Source organism: Melanerpes formicivorus, unplaced genomic scaffold (genome assembly GCF_026170545.1).
Source record: "Melanerpes formicivorus ecotype bairdi unplaced genomic scaffold, bMelFor1.0.p_v2 SCAF_26, whole genome shotgun sequence".
NCBI lineage: Eukaryota > Metazoa > Chordata > Aves > Piciformes > Picidae > Melanerpes > Melanerpes formicivorus.
Genome location: NW_027142378.1, coordinates 9,312,242 through 9,334,081, shown reverse-complemented (window position 1 = coordinate 9,334,081; position 21,840 = coordinate 9,312,242). Strand labels below are relative to the sequence as shown.

The 21,840-nt window shown below is 41.5% G+C and overlaps 1 protein-coding gene and 1 long non-coding RNA gene across 9 annotated transcripts in view; one reads left to right on the top strand and one right to left on the bottom strand.

Moving 5' to 3' along the window:
* The window catches only part of ENAH (ENAH actin regulator), a 97,520-nt gene that overhangs the window by 52,788 nt on the left and 22,892 nt on the right, over positions 1-21,840 (top strand). For all 6 annotated transcript variants that reach the window (XM_068153556.1, XM_068153557.1, XM_068153558.1 and 3 more), the window contains exon 4: positions 7,249-7,333. In XM_068153556.1, coding sequence (XP_068009657.1) covers positions 7,249-7,333 — 85 coding nt within the window. The remainder of the gene's footprint in view (positions 1-7,248; positions 7,334-21,840) is intronic.
* Positions 1-21,840, bottom strand: part of LOC137448743 (uncharacterized) — a 32,587-nt gene that overhangs the window by 8,528 nt on the left and 2,219 nt on the right. For 2 of the 3 annotated variants that reach the window (XR_010989211.1, XR_010989213.1), the window contains exon 2: positions 20,238-20,395. This is a non-coding gene — a long non-coding RNA (uncharacterized lncRNA). Of the gene's footprint in view, positions 1-7,326; positions 7,665-20,237; positions 20,396-21,840 lie in introns of those variants that run through there. The other variant, XR_010989212.1, reaches the window with a different exon arrangement.

Genomic DNA, 21,840 nt, shown 5'->3' with positions numbered 1-21,840 from the left:
AGAAAAAAAAAGGCTAAAAGCAGTACAGGTTTTTCTCAAAAGACTCTGAAGTGATGGCCACCGTGTCAGTGAAATGGTTAGGAGCACTCTGTCTAGTTGAGTGTGTTCCCCCTGATCTACAGTGTTGGTCATACAGTCATCCTAATTTCTGTTACAGACTCAGAATCATTTAGATTGGAAAAGATCTCTAAGATCATTGAGTCCAACCATTGCCTGACTGTCCCAAATCTGCTGCTAAACCGTGTCCCTCAGCACCATATCTCTGTGTCTTTTAAACACCTCCAGGAATGGGGATTCAACCACTTATGCTTGAACACTTTTTATTTAAATCAATGTGAAAGCCAAAGTGTTCTCACTGTGTGCAGTTTGGATGATTAAATTAGCTAGTGTCTGTTCAACCAGGCCCTATTTTCCTGCTGACTAGTTGAGCAGATTGTAAACCACCTGCAAATCCAGCAGAGAAAGACAAGAACATAGGCATAGGACATGCTTTGTCTTAGAATTCCAAGGTAGAGGACTAATACTACCAAGTTCCTTGGCCATACTGTTTAGGATATGGTTTTTGAATGAACAAAGGTTTGCTTCTGGTGCTCGTTTGTGAAAATTGTGGCAGATGTACTCATTTCATTAATTAATTGTGTGAGGTTGTCAGAAGTTTACACCTTCCTCAAATGACAAGTATGTGTCATCAGTTTAAGAGGTCATTTGAAGAGGATTTCTGGCAGGGTGTTCAGATATCCAATAATTGGTTTTAATTGTCTAGAGTAAAAACGAGTGCTTTCTCCAACGGCTTTACATTCCATTACAAAGAAAACGTTCATATCTTCATTAAGTGAACTCAGTGTTGCAATCAAAGTGGCTGGAGTGAGAGAAAAGCCTCAATGGGTGAAAATTAGATGGCTGAGAAAATTCTCTGATGTATGAGGAAATGGATTATTCCTTTGAAGGAGTAAAGGCAAGTAGGGGAAGTGCGTCGGGAGATGGGAGGAACAAAGGGGCATCATAGTTGGGTTTGCTGCAAAAAGTAGCTTCTAGTTCAGCTGGAATTGGTGTTTTGTTGTTTTAGCATCTGTCTGCTGTCTCAGGAAAGCCTTGCTAAGAGAATAAGAAACTAAATGAGATTAATGTGTGTGTGATTAGCATTTGAGGAGGGTCTCTGGCTTGTTCATTGCCAAAGATGAAAGCAGCTAAAGAAGAACTGAAGAATGTGATACAACCATAAATAAGCCTCATTCTTCTTTAGTAGAGTTACATTTATGTAAGACTCAGGATGGGTTTCGTACTCCTCATTGATGGGTTTTGTACTCATCATTAATGGTTACATGTAGATGTCTTGAAAAGCTTTTGGGATATGAAGGCAAGGATAGGAATGGCTCCAGGGAAGTTGTTCTAGTATTGCCTTCAATAACACCTTCAGAATGTGGTCCAATGGTCATGGTGGTCTCGGGTTGATGGTTGGACTCAATCTTAGAGGTCTCTTCTAAAGATTCTGTGATTCAACTCATAGGAAGATGGGGTGGAGGAAAAACAGGTTAGTAGTGCTGTGGGGGTTTTTTGGTGTTTGATTGTTGTTTTGTTTGGTTGGCTTTGGCTGTGTGTTTCTTCTGTTTTGTTTTTTCCTCCCCCCAGCGTTTCGATTTTGTTAGTTTGGGGGAAAAAAAGCCTCAAGGTTAATGTTTTTGAGATGCTTAGTATTCCTAGAAGTTAGATTGTCCAGTTGTCAAATAATCCAACCTGTTTGAGGGAAAGATGTGTGCTCTTTGCACAGCTGTCTACTGATGTATGGGCCTTTTTCTTACGGCAAAGATAGTTCATTAAGTCCTTGCTGACAGGGGAATACATTTACTATCAGATGGAGTAACTTAGTATCTTTGGGGAATGCAAACTGCCTGATTGGAGTCTGTGTAGAGACTACAAGAGACTGAAATGAGAAACGTATTACATGGGCTGAGGGAGGGGATCTCAGATGCTTCTCGTTGTACTGTTTTGGCTCATGTCATGCTCAAACTTGTTTTGAGAGAAAAATTGTTCTACTGCAATGAAGTAATTATGGGATACCTGTACTCTTGGCAAGCCTCTGGAGTGGGCTGTCAGCGCTCCCTGTCAGAATGGAAGTAACATGATGTGGTATCATTACCTGTCTTGGATAATAGCATTGGTTTTGCTAGTGAGTTTTTCTTTTCCTTTTAACTCTGGGATTGATGAAATATTAGAAGGCTCTGGGGAGACCTTATAGCAGAATTTCAATATCTGCAGGAGGCCTACAGGAAGGATGGGGAAGGATTGTTTAGAAGGGCTTGTAGTGATAGGCCAAGGGACAATGGTTTTAAACTGGAGCACAGGGAAGTTCTTGATAGTGAGTGGTGAAATACTGGAACAGGTTGCCCAGAGATGTGGCTGACGTCCCATCCTTGGAGACATTAAAGGTTGAACTCGATGGGGTCCTGAGCAACCCAACCCACTTGGAGGCTAGATGAGGCTTTGATCAACCTGGGCTAGTGGGAGGTATCTCTGTCCTTGGCAGGGTGGGCAGAACTAGATGATCTTTAAGGTTCTTTCCAACCCAAACCATTTTATGATTCTACGTCCCTGCTCCCTGCAGGGGAGGTTGGATGAGATGTCCCTTCCAGTGCAATGCATTTTGTGTGACTCTGTAACTTAGTATTTTTGTAGCGACTAGATTTTATAGCAGCTAATCCTGATTAATCCTGATTTATATGCTAAAATATTGACCTACAGCAAGCTTTAACTGCTTATTGGACAAAATCCTTCCATTCGTTTTAATAGTACATAAGATTGAAAGCATCATCAGATGGAAATTAAGGGAGGCTTAAGGAAGCTGGAGTTGTTCAGCCTGGAGAAGAGAAGGCTCTAGGGAGACTTAATAGTGGATGAAGTTCTTTGGTATGAGGGTAGTGAGACTGGAATAGGCTGCTCAGGGAAGGTGTGGATGTGCCTCCTCCACTGGGGTGTTCAAGGCCATGTTTAATGAGGCCTTGAGCAACCAAGCCCAGTTGAAAGGCATCCCTGCCTACTATGTCAGGAAGGTTGGAGTAGATGAACTCTAAGGCACCTTCCAACCTAAATCATTCTATAATTATTAGTTCATAGCATAAGTCTCTGAAAAAACTCTTGTTTTCCATTCATTTGGAAAACCTTTAAGCTTTTTAACAGAAACACATCTTTTTGCTGGATTGTGTTCTTTGGTTAATAGATGTGCTCAGACTGTCCTTAATGAAAACCTTGCCTAAAGATCTTGCCATAGAACACTTACCTCTGTAGCATATGCCTATATAAATTAACTTGATGCCTGAGTTTGGTCCATTCTGCCTTTGAAAAAGCCAACCATGCTTTGGTTCGAATATCAGACTGTAACTAGAATGTTGCTTAGTTTTGGTGCTCACATCCTGAGAAGTGAAAGTGAGAATTCCTGAGTTGTTTGTATGAAACTGTTTCTTGGCACTGAAAACTGAGATCTTCACCTCAAACTAAATTTCTCAGATGTTATAGTAGACCAACTTCTCTAAAGGTACTAGATATTTTTTAAAGTAGATTTTTGGCTTCTAATGCTGTGCTCTAGACAGCAGGGTAATTGCAGGAGAGGGGGCTTTTGTGTTGTGTTTTGGTTTTCTTGACCCCTAAGACATATGGAATTCAGAGGAAAATTTCACATGGTCCCACTGCCAGAGAACCTCAAAAGACCACTTCACCTTATCCCTATTTTACCAGCTCCCAAGCAAGCCTGTCCAACCACACATTCTAGCTCGTTGTACAGCCTGTAGTACAGGTGATGTTCCAATTTTGAGCAGTAGACACATAAGCAGTGTTAGGGCTATTGCCTTATAGGAAAGTGGTGTCTTCAGTGTCAGCCAGGTGCTATGTCAACACTGCTAGAGCCATAGAATTGTTTCAGCTGGAAAAAGACCTTTACGATGATTGATTACAAGTAGTATAAGGCAGGTAACATCAAAAGAAATGAGATAGTTTGGTGTGAAACTCCCAAGTTGGACAATGTAAGAAAAAAACTTGTAGGGACTGGTGTAAAGGAAAAAACCATGGTTTCTCCATCCTCAATACCATCTCCAGCTTGCTAATTATACTTTTGTGGCATTGTGCAACTGGAATAAATTCAGCTCTGGAATGGAGATGCAGAGGTAAGAAGTCAATTGGAGGTGAAAACAAAGTTAAGGACTTTTTTGGTGAAAGCTAGATCAGAAACTGCCAGCAATTCTTGCAGGCTTTTTTCCCCAGGGATTTCTAATGCAATAGATTTCCAGTCCATCTCTCACCATGCAGTTGCTTGAACTGTCATGGAGGAAGGGTGATGCAAAGGTGAGAATAAGCTGAAAAACAGAAAGCATTGGAACTGGAATAGCTGCTGAACAAATTAGTATGGAATTATATCCTCTGTCAGAGCATGCTGCAGAGTGCACCATCTGTGCTTTCTTTAGAAAAAGAAAGATGTTAGCTTTTCTTTAAAACTCAGAATGAATAGACCATTCATCCTCTGCTCTTACTTGGCTTGGACTGATCTTTGAAGATAAAATGATCCTGTAGAAGGATGGGACTTTTATTTTCCAGGCAGTGTCTGTGAATATTTCTCTTGGGGGTTGATGTTTGTGAAGTATCCTGAAGTGTTCAAAAGCCTCTGCAAGGGTTTTTTATTGGCCTAGCGCCTGCTTATTTATTATTCTATTTGTCCAGGCGGTTGATTTTTAGCAATAAAATGGTGGTCTTGGCTTGCTGTAGTGAATGTTACAGGATATAAGATACATACCAGCTGGAAAAGTATGTTTAACTTGCTGGTGTCCCTAACCGTGGTGGTGGTTAAGAATCTATGCTGGCAAGAGGAATGTATCAGAATAGACTAAATGCCTTGGTAGCTGAACCTTTCTGTCCTTTGGTAAACTTGGGTTGCATTTCCTTATCTCACAAATATATGACAAACACCAGGACAATCACCTCAGTGGTTAGCAGATGATCATGTTCAGCTCTCTTGCGTATATGCCTATGAAATAATCAGATTGCTTAGTGGAGTAGTTTGGGCAGGTTAGGCTAGCTTGGGCTTACTGATGGCTGTACTCTGCAGAACTGACAACATGATTTTCTGACAGACAGTGCTCTAGAACAAATGTTGAGGCTATGAGAACAGGTTTTCTGATAGCCAGTGCAAGTGGAGCTAAATGGCTGGTTTCCAGCAAAAGAAAAAGCTGGGAGGATGCTTGGCAGAAAGACTGTAGAGCTGTGGTCCCCACTCAGCTACTGCAGTATGATACTAACTTGTTCAAAATAAGCCTATATAAACCTATATGGAATACTATAAAGATTCAATTGGTAGAAGTTTGAGGTTTCCATTTCTGCTGGATTTTCAGCACAAACCAATCCTAGCTGGGTGATGGCCATTGTATGACCAGGGCTTTTTAAATTTCTGTTCTTTGCTATTAGTCTTCAGGTCAGTGTGTTTCATACCGAGACACAGTGTCTCTGAGGGAAGGGAGTATGTTGACATGGCAAACAGTAGTGGTATCTGGCACCTTTAAGCAGCAACACAACTGTTGCTGGACTGTGTCTACTTCTCAAAGTCCATGAAAGGCTGCAGCATGGTGCAGATGGCAAATAACCCAGCTGCTTGGGAGCTGTGGTCATGGCTTAATGGGCATAAAAGCCTTCCCTGTCATCCAGGGGAGGTAACAGTGGGGGATGTGTGACTTTGGAAGTTTTAAAGCAGAAGAAGTTTTCCAGATGAGCAATATGACAGATGTTCTTACTTACTGCTAACTCAATTATTGATTAGCACTGCAGTTAAATCTTAGATTAAAATGAATATAGATTCCTATCTGTGGGCATGTCTTGGAAATACTGCAAGCAGAAATAGTACATCCAGGGCAACATTGTGTATTCAGGTATGAGGACTAATGCTTGCTGGAAAGAGTAAATAAGACAGAGACAGCCTCTGTAGACTACTTCTTGCTTGATCTTCTGGAAGAAAGTTCTTATCTTACTTTTTGACTGCAGGGTGCAGTACAGAAATTGTTGGGTGTTTTTCAGGTTTCATTGTCTTTATGATCCCAGTGGAAACAATACAGTTTTGAGTAAATCCACCTGTGTTGTATAGCCTTCCATCAGGGCACTAGTTTTCTGAGTCGGAGGCAGATCACCTCTCCTGCACGTCTCAGTGTGTCACACAGTCTCTTCATGTTTTTTGGATGACTTTCACAAGTCCAGATAGCAAAAATGTTTTACATGTTGATATTTGAGATGGGGGGAGGTCTCATTCCAACTCCATCACTCTAGTTTGGTGGAAACTCAGCAAGAGCTTCCTGTTTTGCTTTGGGAATCTTTTCAGAACTTCATACATTTTTGTTGTAATTCTACTTAAGGGTTTTAAATGTAGCTATGCTCTGAATTTCCTGGTTTGCTGCCCCCTTTTACAGAAACAATGCATTAATGATCTAATGTGTTCCTTGCCCCACTTCTTCACTCTTCATTTCTGTTAATTTTTTACATGATTTTGTGCTGTAAATACATTTGTGAGGGGGCAATGGAAAGGCCACTTTGAATTTTAGGAGCAGCTCATACAATGATTTGAAAGATGTGTGATTCAGAAGTGCTCAGCAGTAAAAGGAGAGACGGATTTGCATGTCCTTCTCTTTTGCTGAGCAGAATGCAGAGTTCATACATGTGTTATATGCCTCCATTCCTTTGGACACAGTACTTATCCAAATAGGATGGTCTTTGATCCAAGTTGATGAGCTAAATCTGAGTAAACTTTGGTGTGATCTGTACAAGCATACTTCTATCTTCCTTCTCTCAATATGCTGATAAGCCTCTGATGGTGTTTCTCCTGTTCTTTTTTTCTTTTCTTTTCTCCTTCCTTCTTTTCTTATTTCCAGTGTTCTATTTAGGTGAGTGCTTTAATTTTTTGAGCCTGTTCTGTTTCACCAAGACTACTTCTTCATTTGTTTAAAGAAAACCTCAGACTTGAAGTTGCTTTTCAAAGCTTTTGTGGAGTTCCAGCGTATATAAAGTTTATTTTGCATTTCTGTGCAGCCTCTTCATCAATGTGAAATAAATCCATTCTGTAAATAAATTTTTATTTGCTGCTGTTGTGGAGCTTGTTTGGCTTAAAAAGCAGAAGTAAGCAATCCTTACAGTATCATGTGATGGCTGGCCTTTTTCATTGATATTCTGCCTTTTTTGCATGGTGAAAGTTCAAACCATTAATCTATAGTCTGTCTTCACTTTTAGGTCCTACATTGCCTCGACAGAATTCACAGCTTCCCTCTCAAGTACAGAATGGTCCATCACAAGAAGAATTGGAAATCCAGAGAAGGTGTGGTATCATAAGCAAACAGCTCTTGAATTAAAGAATGTAGTAACTCCTTAGTAATGATGAGAAATGAAATGTCAGGGACTTAGAGTTACTCTTACACTGCAGCAGCGTTTGTATGTGTGCAGTCTTTAGTACTGCAGCTTTCCTGTGTGAAAATCTTTGTTAGTAACTAGATGCCTTCTCCCTGATCTCCACCCATTCAAACAATACAATGGCTTTTGGCCTGTGATGCAAGTGGTGAAGATCCGATGGGAACTTTGGAGGATTTCACTGCTGTCATTTTCAACCAGGCTAATTTTCCAGTGACTGTGTTTTCAGTTCTTGACACAGGCTTCCAAAGGAGAAAGCAGCAAGGAAGGAAGTGTTTTTACCTTTTAGAAGTAGAGAGTTAAATTATGGAGAACAGTAATTTTTCTGACTACTGTCGATGCACTGAACCAAAATACTGTGTTGGAAATCTTATTTGCCTTTATACTACTGTCTGGTGTTTATAAGGAGCGAGGCAGATGCTCTTCACCCCTTCCCTAAGGAGCAAAGAAAAATGCTTCACACAGGATTGGGAAGAATTGGACATTTAAATGGAAGTACTGTTCACATCTAAATACAACAGTACAAAAACATGCAAAAATACCAAACAGTTCATATGCAGCCCAGCTCTCCAGTCTGGGCTGCTTAAAAAACCTCATTAGGCCATCACCTTCCCAAAAGCTTCCCCCAAACCAGACCCAATATGCCCCTCCCTACACCTTCCTACCCAAACCCAAATGATGCAGCTAAAAATCAGCTTGCCAGCAGCACCAGGCCTCACTCCTCCTCAGCACAAGAGACAGCAGTCTGCGTTGGGAAGGAAGCAGGGAGAGGAGACGGGGGCCGAACAGCTTGCACTGTCCCTTTAGAAAGGGGAGATGCAATATTATGGGATGGAATGACATGATTTCCCATGTCCACCCACTGGGCCTGGACTGTTCAGCTCCTTGTACCCTCTGGTACTCTGGAGGAATCATCTCTGTGGTTAGGACAACCTGTAACAACTACATTAGTGCTTCAGCAAAGAAACCTTAATTTTCTGCTTTTCATGTGTAAATGCACAGAACCTTTGGTAGCTTTAACTTCCAGCTGTAGCAATATTTTATCCATGCTGTGCTCATGGCGTAGTCCATGTTCCCCATACTGCTTGGCATTCCTCCAAGTTAAGCTGTTGAAGCCATGGTACCCTGTCCCATGCCTCATGGGATATTTTTCAGGCCTGTAGCATTTTCAGCACCTGGGGGGGTTTCATAGCCTTTTAATTATTAAGTATCAATGATGTGCCCAAGGTCTGGGAACAAACTTTCTAATTGCCATATTCCTGCTTTTGTGCATGGCAATATGGGTTAGTGCTGTAGGTTGGGTGCTTGGGATATGGGTGTACGAAACAGCAAAGTCTTGTAGGATAGTGGTATCTAACTGGATTAAGTGGTAACGGCAAGACCTTGGGTTGCCTCAAGCATACTGCCTGTGGTGCAGTCCTGGATTATTTTACCATCAAAATACTCCTGGGAGATTAGCTGTTCCCTTCCAGAAGGGATGCTGGGAGCAATTTAGGTCAGATGCAGGGAACAGGATCCTTGAACAAATAGGGGGTGGTCCAGATTGATGGTGTAAATGCACTTAATAGCTTTCAGTGGTAGCTGGAAAAATATTTCAACATGTTGGATCTAACTGACACTGAAGTATTTTTTCTGGTTTGATGTTTTGCCTTTAGTTGGCATAAACAAAGGTGAGCCAAATCAGATTGCTAATCTGGCAATAATTCATATTATAGACTTGGTATAACTAGCTGTGTGTGTTGAACAAAGTTCTGAGGTAGAAACTGGTCAAATTTGTCTGCAGTATGTTCTTAAAAGTGAGCAAGAGCTGATCTCTCTGCAACTTCCCTTGTTTAGAAAAACAAATAGCAAGAAGCTCATTACGAATCTGATGTAATTTACGTGCAAGTCGCTCTCATGGTACAGATCTCTCATGTCACCTTCTTGATAGACTTCTTAAAAGCTTTTTCTGATTTTGTTTGTTTGTTTTCTGCTCCACAGTAGTGGCTTCTAGTATTTTTATTTCCCATCTGAAGTACTTTTCAGAGAGACACTTGTAGGTAGATGTCTCTTCAGGAAAAAGTGCTGCCCCGTGTTAAGAGCTCCACTCAAAATGCGTTGTTTGAAAGACGTGTTCTCAGCTGGCTTTCCTAAGGCTTCACTTTCTCATTTGATCCGTGTGCTCCACTTGTTTACATCTAATACAATGTCCTCTTTGAAGTCTAGTCCTGGTTTTGATTTGGTTTTTTCCCTTAAAAAAGAATAGACCACTGGAATGAGTGCTTACTCATGTTGCTAGCCAGATTGTCTGTGGAAAGACTATTGCCATTGTGTCATTAAGCCTAAGAGGGACATGTAATTGTGTTAAAACATTCACAAATGCTTCTCCAATCTCTTTACTACCCTAACTACCCTATTATAATGCAGTTCAATTAACTCTAAGCTACAGCTTCTCTTCTGTAGTAACTGTCTTTCAGCTTGCAGACTGTAGTAACAGCAGTCTTAATACCATAATAGAGAGTAGTAAATAGTTGGGAAGACAAGGGTTTAGGTATATATTACTTTTAACATAATCTACAAGTGGTATTTCCAGTCTCAGTAAAGGATAGAGACAGTGTGGGCAGAATTGAATTCCTTGGGGAGCAGTAAGACTACAGGGAATGCAAGAGAGAGGAATAAATGTTACTGTGTAGGAAGGAACACGAGGTTTGTGATGGATCAGGCTTTGCTGAGTCTATTGCTCATGAAATGTGTCTGTGGAGCAGAGTGTTTTGGTTTTTTCATTAGGCTGTGACTTGATAATAACTATCTTTTAAGTGCTGGTCTTGTATCCCTCCTCTTAAGCACTCAGTAGTGTTTTACTGACTCCCATGTACAATTCAGGGAAATGTTTTTGAAATTATTCTAAGCTTGAAGGGAAAAAAAAGAGTCCTTACGTAAAAATTACAAGTCTTTACTACCAAAAAATAGGGAGTAGTAAATAGTTAGGAAGAAAAGATGTAGGTGTATTATATTAAAAATGAAAAGTTGCAAAAAAGGACCCTGTGGAGGTCATCTAGCCCAACCCTCTGTTCAAAGCAGGAGCAATTTAGAAGTTAAATTATGTGGCTTGTAGCTTTGGGGTTTTCCTAGGTACAAATAAGAACAGTTCCTCAAAAGTGTGTTGCCAAAGGAGTGACCAGTGAGGGATGTTTTCCGTCACATTTATAACCAGTGTGCAAGAGTCCTGGGGAAGCTGGGAACTCAAGAATTACATCAGATCATTGCCAACAAAAGTGCATTATTCACTTTAGATATTTTATCACTTTAGATAAGATTTAGCTGCCTTATGTTTTGAGTAAAAGTGCTACAGTAGTAATATTACCTTGGTTATTTTGCTGCAGAGCTTTTAACTTTAATATTTGGATTGTTTATTGTTCAGTGACAGTCTGTAAAAGCCCCTAGGAACAGATCATAGAGTGGCTTAGATTGGAAGGGATCTTAAAGATCATCTAGTTCCAAAGCCACTGCCATGGGCAGGGACATCTTCCATGAGACCAGGCTGCTCAAAGGCCCTGTCCAACCTGGCCTTGAACACCTCCAGGGAGAGGGTATCCACAACCTCCCTGGGCAACCTGTTCCAGTGTCTCACCACCCTCACTGGAAAGAATTTCTAACATCCAGTCTAACTCTCCCCTCTTCCAGCTTCAACCCATTCCCCCTCATCCTATCACTGCAAGCCCTTGTAAAAAGTCCCTTCCCAGCTGTCTTGTAGGTCCCCTTCAGGTTCTGTAAAGCCACTCTAAGGTCTGCCCCAAGCTTTCTCTTCTCCAGGCTGAACAACCCCAACACTCCCAGCCTGTCCCTGTAGAGAAGGTATGACCAGAAGTGTGTGATATAAAACACAGGTATTTGGAGGCCAAGATTTCCCATAAGGTGCTCCATGAAATAATTTTGTCTGCTGAATTCATAACTTTGTTACTTTCTTTTAAGGAACCTTAACACACAGTGTACATTTTCCCTATCAGAGAGTACTTGAAGATAACTTGCACTTATTTAAGTACAGTAATGAGAAACTTGAAAACACTTCAGCTTCCATTTTCAGTCCTCAAAAGCAAAGGGTTTTTGGTTGGTTTTTTTTTTGTTCTGTGGGTTAAATTTCATTTGGCCAGAGTGGTCTTCAGGCAGTGTTTATAAATTCCACTGATCGTTTGATAACGAGCCAGCTTCAGAGCTTCAGTTGCCATAGGTGTTTGTTAATAGCTTCAGAGTTACTTCATGTCACATACCACTTTAAAATGTAAGATTAGTTCATGGCATGCCTGTGTGTGCCACTCGTCTGTGTAAATTTACCTTCCCTTCCAGCCATGGTAAATATATTGTCAGGAATCTGAGTCACTGAGCTGGTATCTAATATGTCACTTGGGAATTTAATGAGTTAATGCTTATAAATAACTTCAAAATCATCACTGCTTCATAAATAAAGAGACCAAGAACACCAGAAACAGAGAAAGTGTATAGATTGTAAGGGATAATGAAGGTATACAAGCCACCTGCTGCCCTTCAGGGACGTAATGGACCAAAACTTGACCGATTTCTGTCGTAAGTATTCACAAACATGAGGGGTTTGCAAAGTGCAGCAGCAGAATATTAGAGTTTTGTGATTGTTTGCTTACAGGTTTAGTTTATCCAGTGGGTTGGGGTGATACTGTGGAAGAAAACTTGATGTAAGACTGTGCTAGAAAGTAGTATTGATGCGGTGCGTTTTCACAATGTGTTTCTGAAGGCTTCTTAGTTCTAGTGCCTGTTCAGAGGCTGGCACGGTAGCAGTTTCATAGCTACCAGTAGACTTACAGGAGTGCCTTTTTGATTTTATAGATCACAGTATCCCCAAGGTTGGAAGAGACATGAAATGTTGGGGGAATTTTGATGTTTTGCTGATATTAGATGTTATGGTAACTTTTGTCTTTGGTTTCCCCCTGTAAATTAGTAATTATTACATAGGTCATTCCTGAGCTATTTTGCAAATGCCTCTAAATGCTCAAATCCAAACCCCATGCACTCAATTCAGTATCAGTGTAGCTAAAATAATATAAAGGAAGGGATGTTTGCCCATGGCTTTCTGTCCCTGGAAGCATGGTTTCCACTGATCTCCCACCACCCATGACCTTTCCCTTGTTAGTGACCAGCTGTACTGTTCCCAGTTTTCCTTGGAAATAGTGCCATTTATGCAACAGCTTATTTTGGGGAAGTGGAATTTCTGTACAGGCACATGGACTGATTGGATTATGAGGTAGACATACAAATATGGCATAGTAATTGGCGTGGGGTTGAGGGTGGTCTGTAGTATGCTGTAGTATGATTGCATTGGGTGTTCCACCTATTACTAATCTGCTTGAAGTTTGCATCCCAGAGACGTGGCTTAGTGGGAACCAAAGGGGTTTTCAGTGCCTAAGATAAGAGTTTCCAGCATTTCAGATTTATATCAGCATGAACTTTTCAAGTTAAGCTTGCTGAGGTAGTTTCATGGGACAGCCTGCAACCGTTTGGGTCTTTCCAACCTGGGCATTGCATAGTAGGATGGGAGGCAAAAGGATCCAGAAGCAAAAACACCCATCACTCAGTGTTGGTTATTGCATCCTAAAGCCTTATTTTTTTTCCTTCCCCCCTTCCCTTTCTTCCTTTGCCCTCAGTTTCTGGAGAACAGTTCTAGTATAATAATTTGTTGGTTTTGTTTTAGTGTGTCTCATCTTCTTTCCATTCACAATTTCTTCCCATTCACAGGAAAATTTTCCTTAGTTTCTGTCAAGCCGAGCTTTCAGAAACTTAATAACTGGCTTTACGGAGAGGTAATGGGTGCTGTCTGGTGACAGTGCTGAATAGCTATAGATGTTGGGTAACATTGACATGTCTAGCAGACTGAGAAGAGCACTCTTACATTAAGCAGTCTTTTGACTACATTGGCAAAATTGCTGCCTTAATTGCTGCAATTGAATATGGATGTTGCTTGAAGGACGGCTCTGACAAGTATGGTAGTTAACACTTTTAAAGATGTCTGTTTGAAATCTTATCCTTTCTGCAGACTGTTCAGTTCTGGGGGAATTACTTTTCTCTATGCCAAATCGGAAGTTAGGATTAAAAACTGTTCTGCATTTTTCCGGCTGGGGTTATTGTGATTTCCTTTTATCACAGAATGTTAGTGGTGGAAGGGATCTTGAAAGATCATTCAGTCCAAGCCCCTGCCAGAGCAGGATCACCTAGAGTAGGTTGCACGGGAACAGGTCCAGGAGGGTTTTAAGTGTCTGCAGAGAAGGAGACTCCACAACCTCTCTGTTCTAGTGCTCTGTCACCCTCACAGTGAAAAAGCTTTTCCTTATGTTTGCACAAATGCCCTATGCTCCAGGTTACACACATTGCCCCTTGTGCTATCATTGGACAACACTGAGCAGAGCTTGGCTCCATCTTCCTGATGCTGCCCTTTGCATATTTATAAACATGAACGAGGTCACCCCTCAGTCTCCCCTTTTCCAAGCTGAAGAGCCTCATCTCCCTCAGCCTTTCCTCCTAAGGAAGATGTTCCACTCCCTTAATCATATTTGCAGCTCTCCACTGGACTCTTGCAAGCAGTTCCCTGAGGGGCCCAGAACTGGACATAATATTCCAGATGCCACCTCACCAGGGCAGAGCAGAGTGGGAAGAGACCCTCTTTTGACCATCCCAACCATACTCGGTAGCATATACCACTAAAAGACACTTGCAAATAAAAGCAGATTTGTTTTTTCTTCTGCTGCTGAGATTCTTAACTTTTTAAATAAAGTATCACATGTACAGATGGCTTCCTGTGATCTGGCTTCTACCAGAAAAGTTCCAAGTCTTCTGTTAGTTTATGTAAAATATTTGAGAGGTTGATGTGAGGAAAACTAGACTTGAGGAGTTTCCCTGGAGGTGTTCAATAACAGGGTGGACATGGCACTTTGGGATGTGGTTTAATGGCCACGGGGGTCTTAGGCTGATGATCTTGGAGGTGTTTTCCAAACAAAACAATTCTATGATTCTGGGTTTGATCAAAGAGCATTAATAGATCCCTTTGTCTATTATAATTCCTGTATCTAATAGCCTTTAGATTTATAGTTGCCCCTTGATATCTTCATCATAGTGGCTGGCTACTAGTTTTTGCTTTACTGATAAAACCTTATTCTTGTATTATTTCCAACTGATGTGGTTTGAGCCTCTAACATAAAAGATTGTTCTCAGACCTGAAATCCCTTTTGATCAAGGAAATAAAAGTTGGACCTGGGTAATGTGGAAAGCTTTAGAACTACTTTTGAAGAAGAGAATAATTGACCACATAAATCATAGGACAGCAAACTGTACCCAGACAGTATTTTCTTTGGCAAAAATAGAAAGGCTGTTCGTGTTCTTGGGCTTCAGTAAAGCATTCGACAGGTACCAAGAGGGAATTTCTTAGTTAGGGTGGAAGAAAGGAGGATTGCCATGGAAGTGTGAGGAGTGTTAGAACAAGCAGTTCTTCCTGCATCATTGGGACTGAGAGCCATACAATTTTATTTGGTGTTTTGCTGAACAAAGCAAGTCTTTGCTACTGATGAGAGTTGAGATACAGGGGTACAAAGGAGAACAGGGTCAAAATGGAATGAGAAATAATGCATAGCAGATGTTCTGGTTTCAGATGTTTTAAGAGGGAAATCCCACCAACCTGTAGACCAAATACTGCTATTCAGGATGTCTTAATAGTAGTGTACAGGGAAAATCAACTTGGCAGTGGAAGTGTCCCGTGCAGTGGTGCTTAATCAAAGGAAAACTGCTTGCATGTTGGAAGTAGTTACAATGATTTTATATATGCATGGATTTGCTTAGTGTTTCCAAACCATGACACTTGGCCAACTAGCCAATTAAATGCTGGTACAGGATTTCATTAAATAAGGTGTAAAGTGGTCTGTGATACACTTAAAAAAAAAATACTTAATTTGAAACAGTCTTCCCTATCCCTGCTGTTTAAACAGAGGTCAACCACTTTGAAACTCAAAGTTAGCTGTCAGTTCACAAACCTCTTGCCTTTGAGCAGTCAAACGTCTGAGTGCCTGTTTTCTTACTCATTTTATCAAATTGACTAGCTGTTGTCTGGATTGCTCTGAAACTCTGTGCAGTATGCTCAGGTGGAAGCTATCTGTACCATCTAGCACTTGAAAAGCAGTAAAGCTAACTTGGTTTAGAGTTTCAGTGACAGCCTTCAGAAGAGGAGGCTGAGGAGAGAAATCATCGCTGCAGCAATGTGGGTGTCGGTCTCTTCTCACATGCAACAAGTGACAGGACAACACAAAACAGCCTCAAGTTGTGCCAAGGGAGGTTCAGCTTGGGTATTAGGAGAAATTTCTTCCCAGAAAGGATTATTTGACATTGGAACAGGCTGTGCCCAGGGAGGTGATAGGAGTCACCGTCCTGGAGGTACTTAAGAGACTTGTGGATGTGGTGCTTAAGGATATGGTTTAGTGGTAGTGGCTTAGTAGTAGCAATGGGATTGCAGGCTCTAGGTGAGCAGTTGGACTTGGTGATTTCAAAGGACTTCCAACCTCAGCAGTTCTATGATTCTGTGTTTCAGTGCAGCAGAGTTCAGTTTCGGTGAGTTTGTGCACCTCAGTGAGCTTAGGACACTGTGAAGAGGTTATGTTATTGATGCTGCATCAAGTGTTCTTTGTGTTCATGAAGAGTCTCAGTCTCAGTGGAGTCTGCTTGTGTTAGATGGACATTGGCAATCTCTGACATGATTTGGACTGTGTTTTGTTTGTGAAAGAACTATGAAGTTTGGGGTGTTGCGTGTTCATTGCATGGTACCTAAGCATTGTGGTGAGGCACTGGAACAGGCTGCCCAGGGAGGTGGTGGAGTCACCATCCCTGAAGGTGTTCACAAAAAAGGTAGATGTGGCACTTTGGGACATGGTCTTGTGGTTGTGCAGCTGTTGGGTAGGACGTTGGACTTTTTGATCTTAGAGGTCTTTTCCAATGTTAATGAATCTGTACTTCTATGATTAATGTGTAGGCCTTGAGATGCATATTCATTAAACATACATGGCCATACAGGGGGAGTGAGCTCTGTGGTAAATGGGGAGTTTTGGAGTGATGGATAAATATTTAATACTGAAGATGTAAGAACAAGTTTGATATTCAGTTTTTATTATTCACACAAGGACTGGCAGTTTGGGCATTAGCAGACACACCGTGCTCTGAATTTGTGCAGAAGATGATCAGAAGATTAAGCTACTAAAACTCATCCCAGAAGCTAAGTTCAGAATAATCAATGTTAAAGCACTTTCTTTCCATAAATGGCTTTAACAGTGATAAAGTAGGTTGACTGTATCTAGTTGAAGTAATGTACCTGGAGAGAATGTGGTCACAAAGTAGCTACTCTTCTGTAGCTGATAACATGTTTCAGATGGAGCTGAGGTCACCCTGCATCTGGTGCTGGCACCCCTAGTTCAGCTACTCATTGTGTAGCCTGTTTGCAGCCAGCTGCTCTATTTGTTGCAGTGACTCAGTGGTGGGAGGAGGAGAGCCATCATGTGAGATGTATTCTAGTAAGTAGTGACTGTTGGATTAGATAATGCTATCTGTGCCCACATGCTGGGACTTTCAGCATTTTAGAATAAAACTCCCAAAGTTACTGTCTTGTTTATTACTCCATAGATTGAGGCAGGGTTGTGGAAGAGGGTAGTGCAAGAGCTCAGAGCAGCCCTGAAAGCCTAGGCATACTGAGGCTCCAGGAATGGAGTACTGCAGACATTTTCTCACAGTGCTTGTCATTGCAGCTGTTAAAATCAGTGAATGTGTTTTAATATTTAATTGGTAAACATAAGTTTAATAATTGAATCAACAACACAGTTTGAAGAATTCATAGAATGGTTTGGGTTGGAAAGGACCTTCAAGACATCTAGTCCCAGCCCCCTTGCCATGGGCACCAACAGCTTCCACTAGAGCAGGTAACCTGGTCTTGAATATCTCCATGGAGGGGGCATCCACCACCTCCCTGGGCATCCTGTTCCAGTGTCTCACCACCCTCACTGTAAAGAATTTCTTCCTAATACCCAGTCTAAATCTGTCCTCAAGTTTCAGTCCATTCTCTCATCCTATCACTAAAAGCACTTACAAAAATTCCATTGATTTTTTTCAACTGATGAATCTAAGTATAGTTGATAGATGACACTTGGACTTTACATAGACTTGGTCATAGTAGTGTCATTCCTAGATTTATTATTTATGTGGGGTTATAAAGGTTTTTTTCCCTATTATTATAAAAAACCCTAACAAACAAGAAAGTGAACAAACCCCACCCAAACTAGTGAAGCACAGAATGAAAGCTGCACACATTGCTGAACACTTGGGTATAATCACACTTGGTTTCTTAGACATTCTGTCTTAATAGTCACTTTCAGAATAGTTAGTGCAGAGTATTATTACCATTGTGTTGCCTTTTGGATGTCATCCTTGTGTCTTGTCTTTCACCACACCACGTTTGTTTGGTTTTGAATTCCTAACAGCACTAACAAGAAACTAGTTTTTTTTCGCCAAACAAGTCAAACACACCCTTGTGGTACTCTTGAAAATCACCCCTCCAGAGAACGTGTGTGTGTTAAAGTGATGTCTTTGGTGTTCACTTTCAGTACACATCATATAAATTATTTATCCCCCTTCCTTCCCCCACAAATATCTGCTTAAAGACACAACAACAAAGCAGAGCTGGTAGAAACAGAATCACAGAACTGTTGGGTTTGGAAGAGACCTATGAGATGGTCAAGTCCAGCTGCTTACCAAGAGCTCACAATTCCACCCATACTGCTAAGCTGCTACCCTTGAACCAGGTGCTTAAGCACCACATCCACATGTCTTTTAAATACCTCCTGGGATGATGATTTCTATTGATCTCTGAGTGAATTGATGCCCTGCTTGACACCCGAGTTTTTTAGCCAGGAGAGAATGGAATACGAAATTGGTGTTTTCATAAATGATGACTAACAGCTGTCAGATAGTATGTGTTCAGCTGCCTGCAGCTGGCCACTTCACTGAAAGCAGCAATTACCTCAGATAGGTCTTTTCCACAAAATATTTTGTTTTCTGCAGGTTTGAGATTGGATCTTTGTTTTCTGCAGTGAATTTTAAAATTAAACACTTCAAGCCTCTTTCTGTTCATCTTGGGGATGTCTGTCAGCTCAGTGCCGCCTGAATTTGGATGTGGTACAAAGATGCTTTTGTCTCTACTGTTCATGGAAATACCTCTGCTTTTAATGTGTCTGGCAAGAAGCCTTTTGGGGTCGTGGCTGAGTTCTGTTATTCAGGTTGATATGTGGTCTCCTCAGTGCAGTTTCCTATCGTCTTTTCAGCAAAAAAGGCAATGGTTTGATCTCGCATCCAAGAGCAAAGCAAACCTGTGTTAGAACCCTGAAGATTTATGTAAACCTACAGAAAAACTTCCACTTGAGGAAACAAGGTGACCTGCCAGAGCAGACAGCTATTCATTTTCACAAACTGTTTCAGCAAGGGCTTTGTTACATGCAGGTTTGGGTTTTGTCTCTGGTGCTCTTGTGACAGCAGCTCTGGGTTTTGACACAATGAGCATTGCTTCATGTTGAGGCATACTTTCTCTGGTGGAAGGACAGTCTTTCCACAAAGTGAGACATTTGCAGTAATGCTTCTGCAGGTCACCAAGATAGAGGCTTCAGTGTGAGAAGTGTTCCAGAAAAGGACAGCTTTCTCTGGCTACTAAGCCTGCTTTGGCACAGAATAGTTTCTTTTGTTCTAATACCTTGTTTTACCAGGAAACACTGACAATTCTTAGTCTGCTTGAGATCTTTGTCTCCTCTTCAGCCTGTGTGGTAATGGACATAGTTTAAGAGAATTTACTGAGGCTTCAGTTATTTTGACTATACTGAAGCCTTTAGCAGAAGCATCAGAGGATCCTTTTTATACTAGAGGGTGTTCAACAGAGGGCTAGAAGGAGAAAACGTGTCTTATGAGGAAAGGCTGAGAGTCTGGGGGCTGTTTAGTCTGGAAAAGAGAAGACTTGAGAGATCTTACTAATGTTTACAAATATCTGAAGGGTGGGTGTCAAGAAGGAGCCAGTCTCCTTGCAGTGGTGTCCTGTGACAGGATGAAGGGCAGTGGATACAAACTGGAACACAGTTAAGGTGCTGGAGCAGTGGGACAAGCACCCAGAGAGGTTGCAGAGTCTCCTTCTCTCAGATCGTCCAGAAGCCCATCTAGTTGTGACCTGCCCTAGTGATCCTGCTTTGGTCTTGCACTTGATCCCTGAAGGTGCCTTCCAACCCCTACCATTCTATCCATTCTATGATCTGTCAGGCATCACCTCCAGGAAGAGCTAAACCAGCCACCTCTTTTCACCCCTAAAAACCCCCAAAACAAAACCAAGCAAAGAAACAAACCCAAAACCAACCAAACAAAACCACACCAAAAATCCCAAAAAAAAACCAAACAAAACCCCCACCCCCAAACAAAACCAAACCAAACCCCACACAAACCCAAAAAACCCAACAAGTTTTATTGTTTTGGGATGACTTCTTAGTTGCCTGGTTAATCATCATGCACACTAATTGTTGAATGTAAGTAAAAGCTGCTTGCTAAAAGCATAATAGAAACTCATCTGCTGTAGGTGTAATATTGGTTCATTTCATAAAGCATCAAGAGCTGAGACAGTAGCACTTCTTAATTGTTATTCCCTTTTATGATCTAATTCAGAACACACTAAGGTGGTTTTGATTGTACCTGGGTAAATTAACTGCAATCCTGTTTTGCAATTGCCTTGTAGGAGAAATGATTTAAACACTGCTCACCATCACAGAAGGTGGGGTTTGTTGGTTGTTTTCCTTTTTCCAGGAGGGGTGCAACAGTGTGTACTTAACTCTGCTCACTGCTTTCTTCTCCTTGTGTTATTTTAAGAATGTAGTCCTGCTCCTCATTCTTGGCTGCCCACAGAACCGCAGGATTAATGCTGGTAGTTAAAAGTCACAAGTTAGTATTGCACATACAATTCTTTTCTTTATCCCCTGACAATACCATCTCATACTTCCGTGAGTGGACAAAAGGGTAAGGGCAAGAGGGGGGAGAAATGTAAAAGCTGTTGCAATATTAAATCAATTTTAAGAACAAGAAAATAAAGACAACCCACCCTCCTCCACCACACCACCCCAAAGTTGCTCCTCCACCACACCACCCCAAAGTTGCTCCTCCACCACACCACCCCAAAGTTACTCCTCCACCACACCACCCCAAAGTTACTCCTCCACCACACCACCCCAAAGTTGCTCCTCCACCACACCACCCCAAAGTTCAGTTCCCCAAGATGCTTTTGGCATGAAACATTTCAAAATGAAAGAAGGTGGTTTCATTAAGTTAGGATACCTGATAGAGCTAGCAGCTCTTCTGAAGTTCACAAGTTGACCCTTTGAATCTAAACCCATGTGCAACAAAGGTTACCTTGTGTCTGACCATGCTGTACACCTTTACAGCAGGCTCATGGCGGTCTCAGCTATTCAATGCGAATTAACTCCTAGTAATTCACACTGAAAATAGTAAGCATCACTTTGCCTTAGCACAGTGAGCATTTCACCCTAAGGTATGTCTCTGGAGCATTTTTGGTACCTCTTTGGCTTTTTCAGGCTAGACGCTGTGCTGTCTGTGGCTGAAAGATCTTAATGTATTGCCTTCAATCAGTTCTTGAATGTCCCTGGAGACATTCAGGATCAGACTTGATGAGGCTCTGGGCAGGCTGATCTAGTTGGGGGTGGCCCTGGTCACTGTGGGGCAGTTGGGCAATATTGAGGGTGCCTTCAACCCCAGTGCAGTCTGTGAATGTGGCTGTGAATTCACCTGCTTCACAACTGCCAAAGTCTTGACATGTCAGACATTTTTTAATTGACATGTAACGGCATTTCTTAATTTCCCAATGATTTGCATAATACAGTTTTGATTTCTGACCAAATTCTAAAATGAAATGACATCATTTAAAGGTAACTAAACAAAGCCAGGAGGATTTAGTACAAACCAATTATCTTTTTTTTTAATAAGCAAAATAATTTTAAAATCTTTGTAAGCTACCACATTAGTGCTTGTAAGCTGCAGTTCTGAATTTACCACACTCAGCCTTGCTCATGCATCTCAGTGGTGCCCAGTGACAGGACAAGGGCAATGAGTGGAACCTGAGGCACAGGAAGTTCCTTGTAAACATGAGGAGAAATATTTTCCCAGTGAGGGTGACAGAACACTGGCACAGGCTGCCCAGGGGGGTTGTGGAGTCTTCCTCTCTGGAGATATTCAAAACCCATCTGGATGTGTTCCTGTGTGATCTGCTCTGGGTGATCCTGCTCTGGCAGGGGGGTTGTGCTGGATGACCTTTCAAAGTCCCTTCCAACCCCTACCATTCTGTGATTCTGTGGA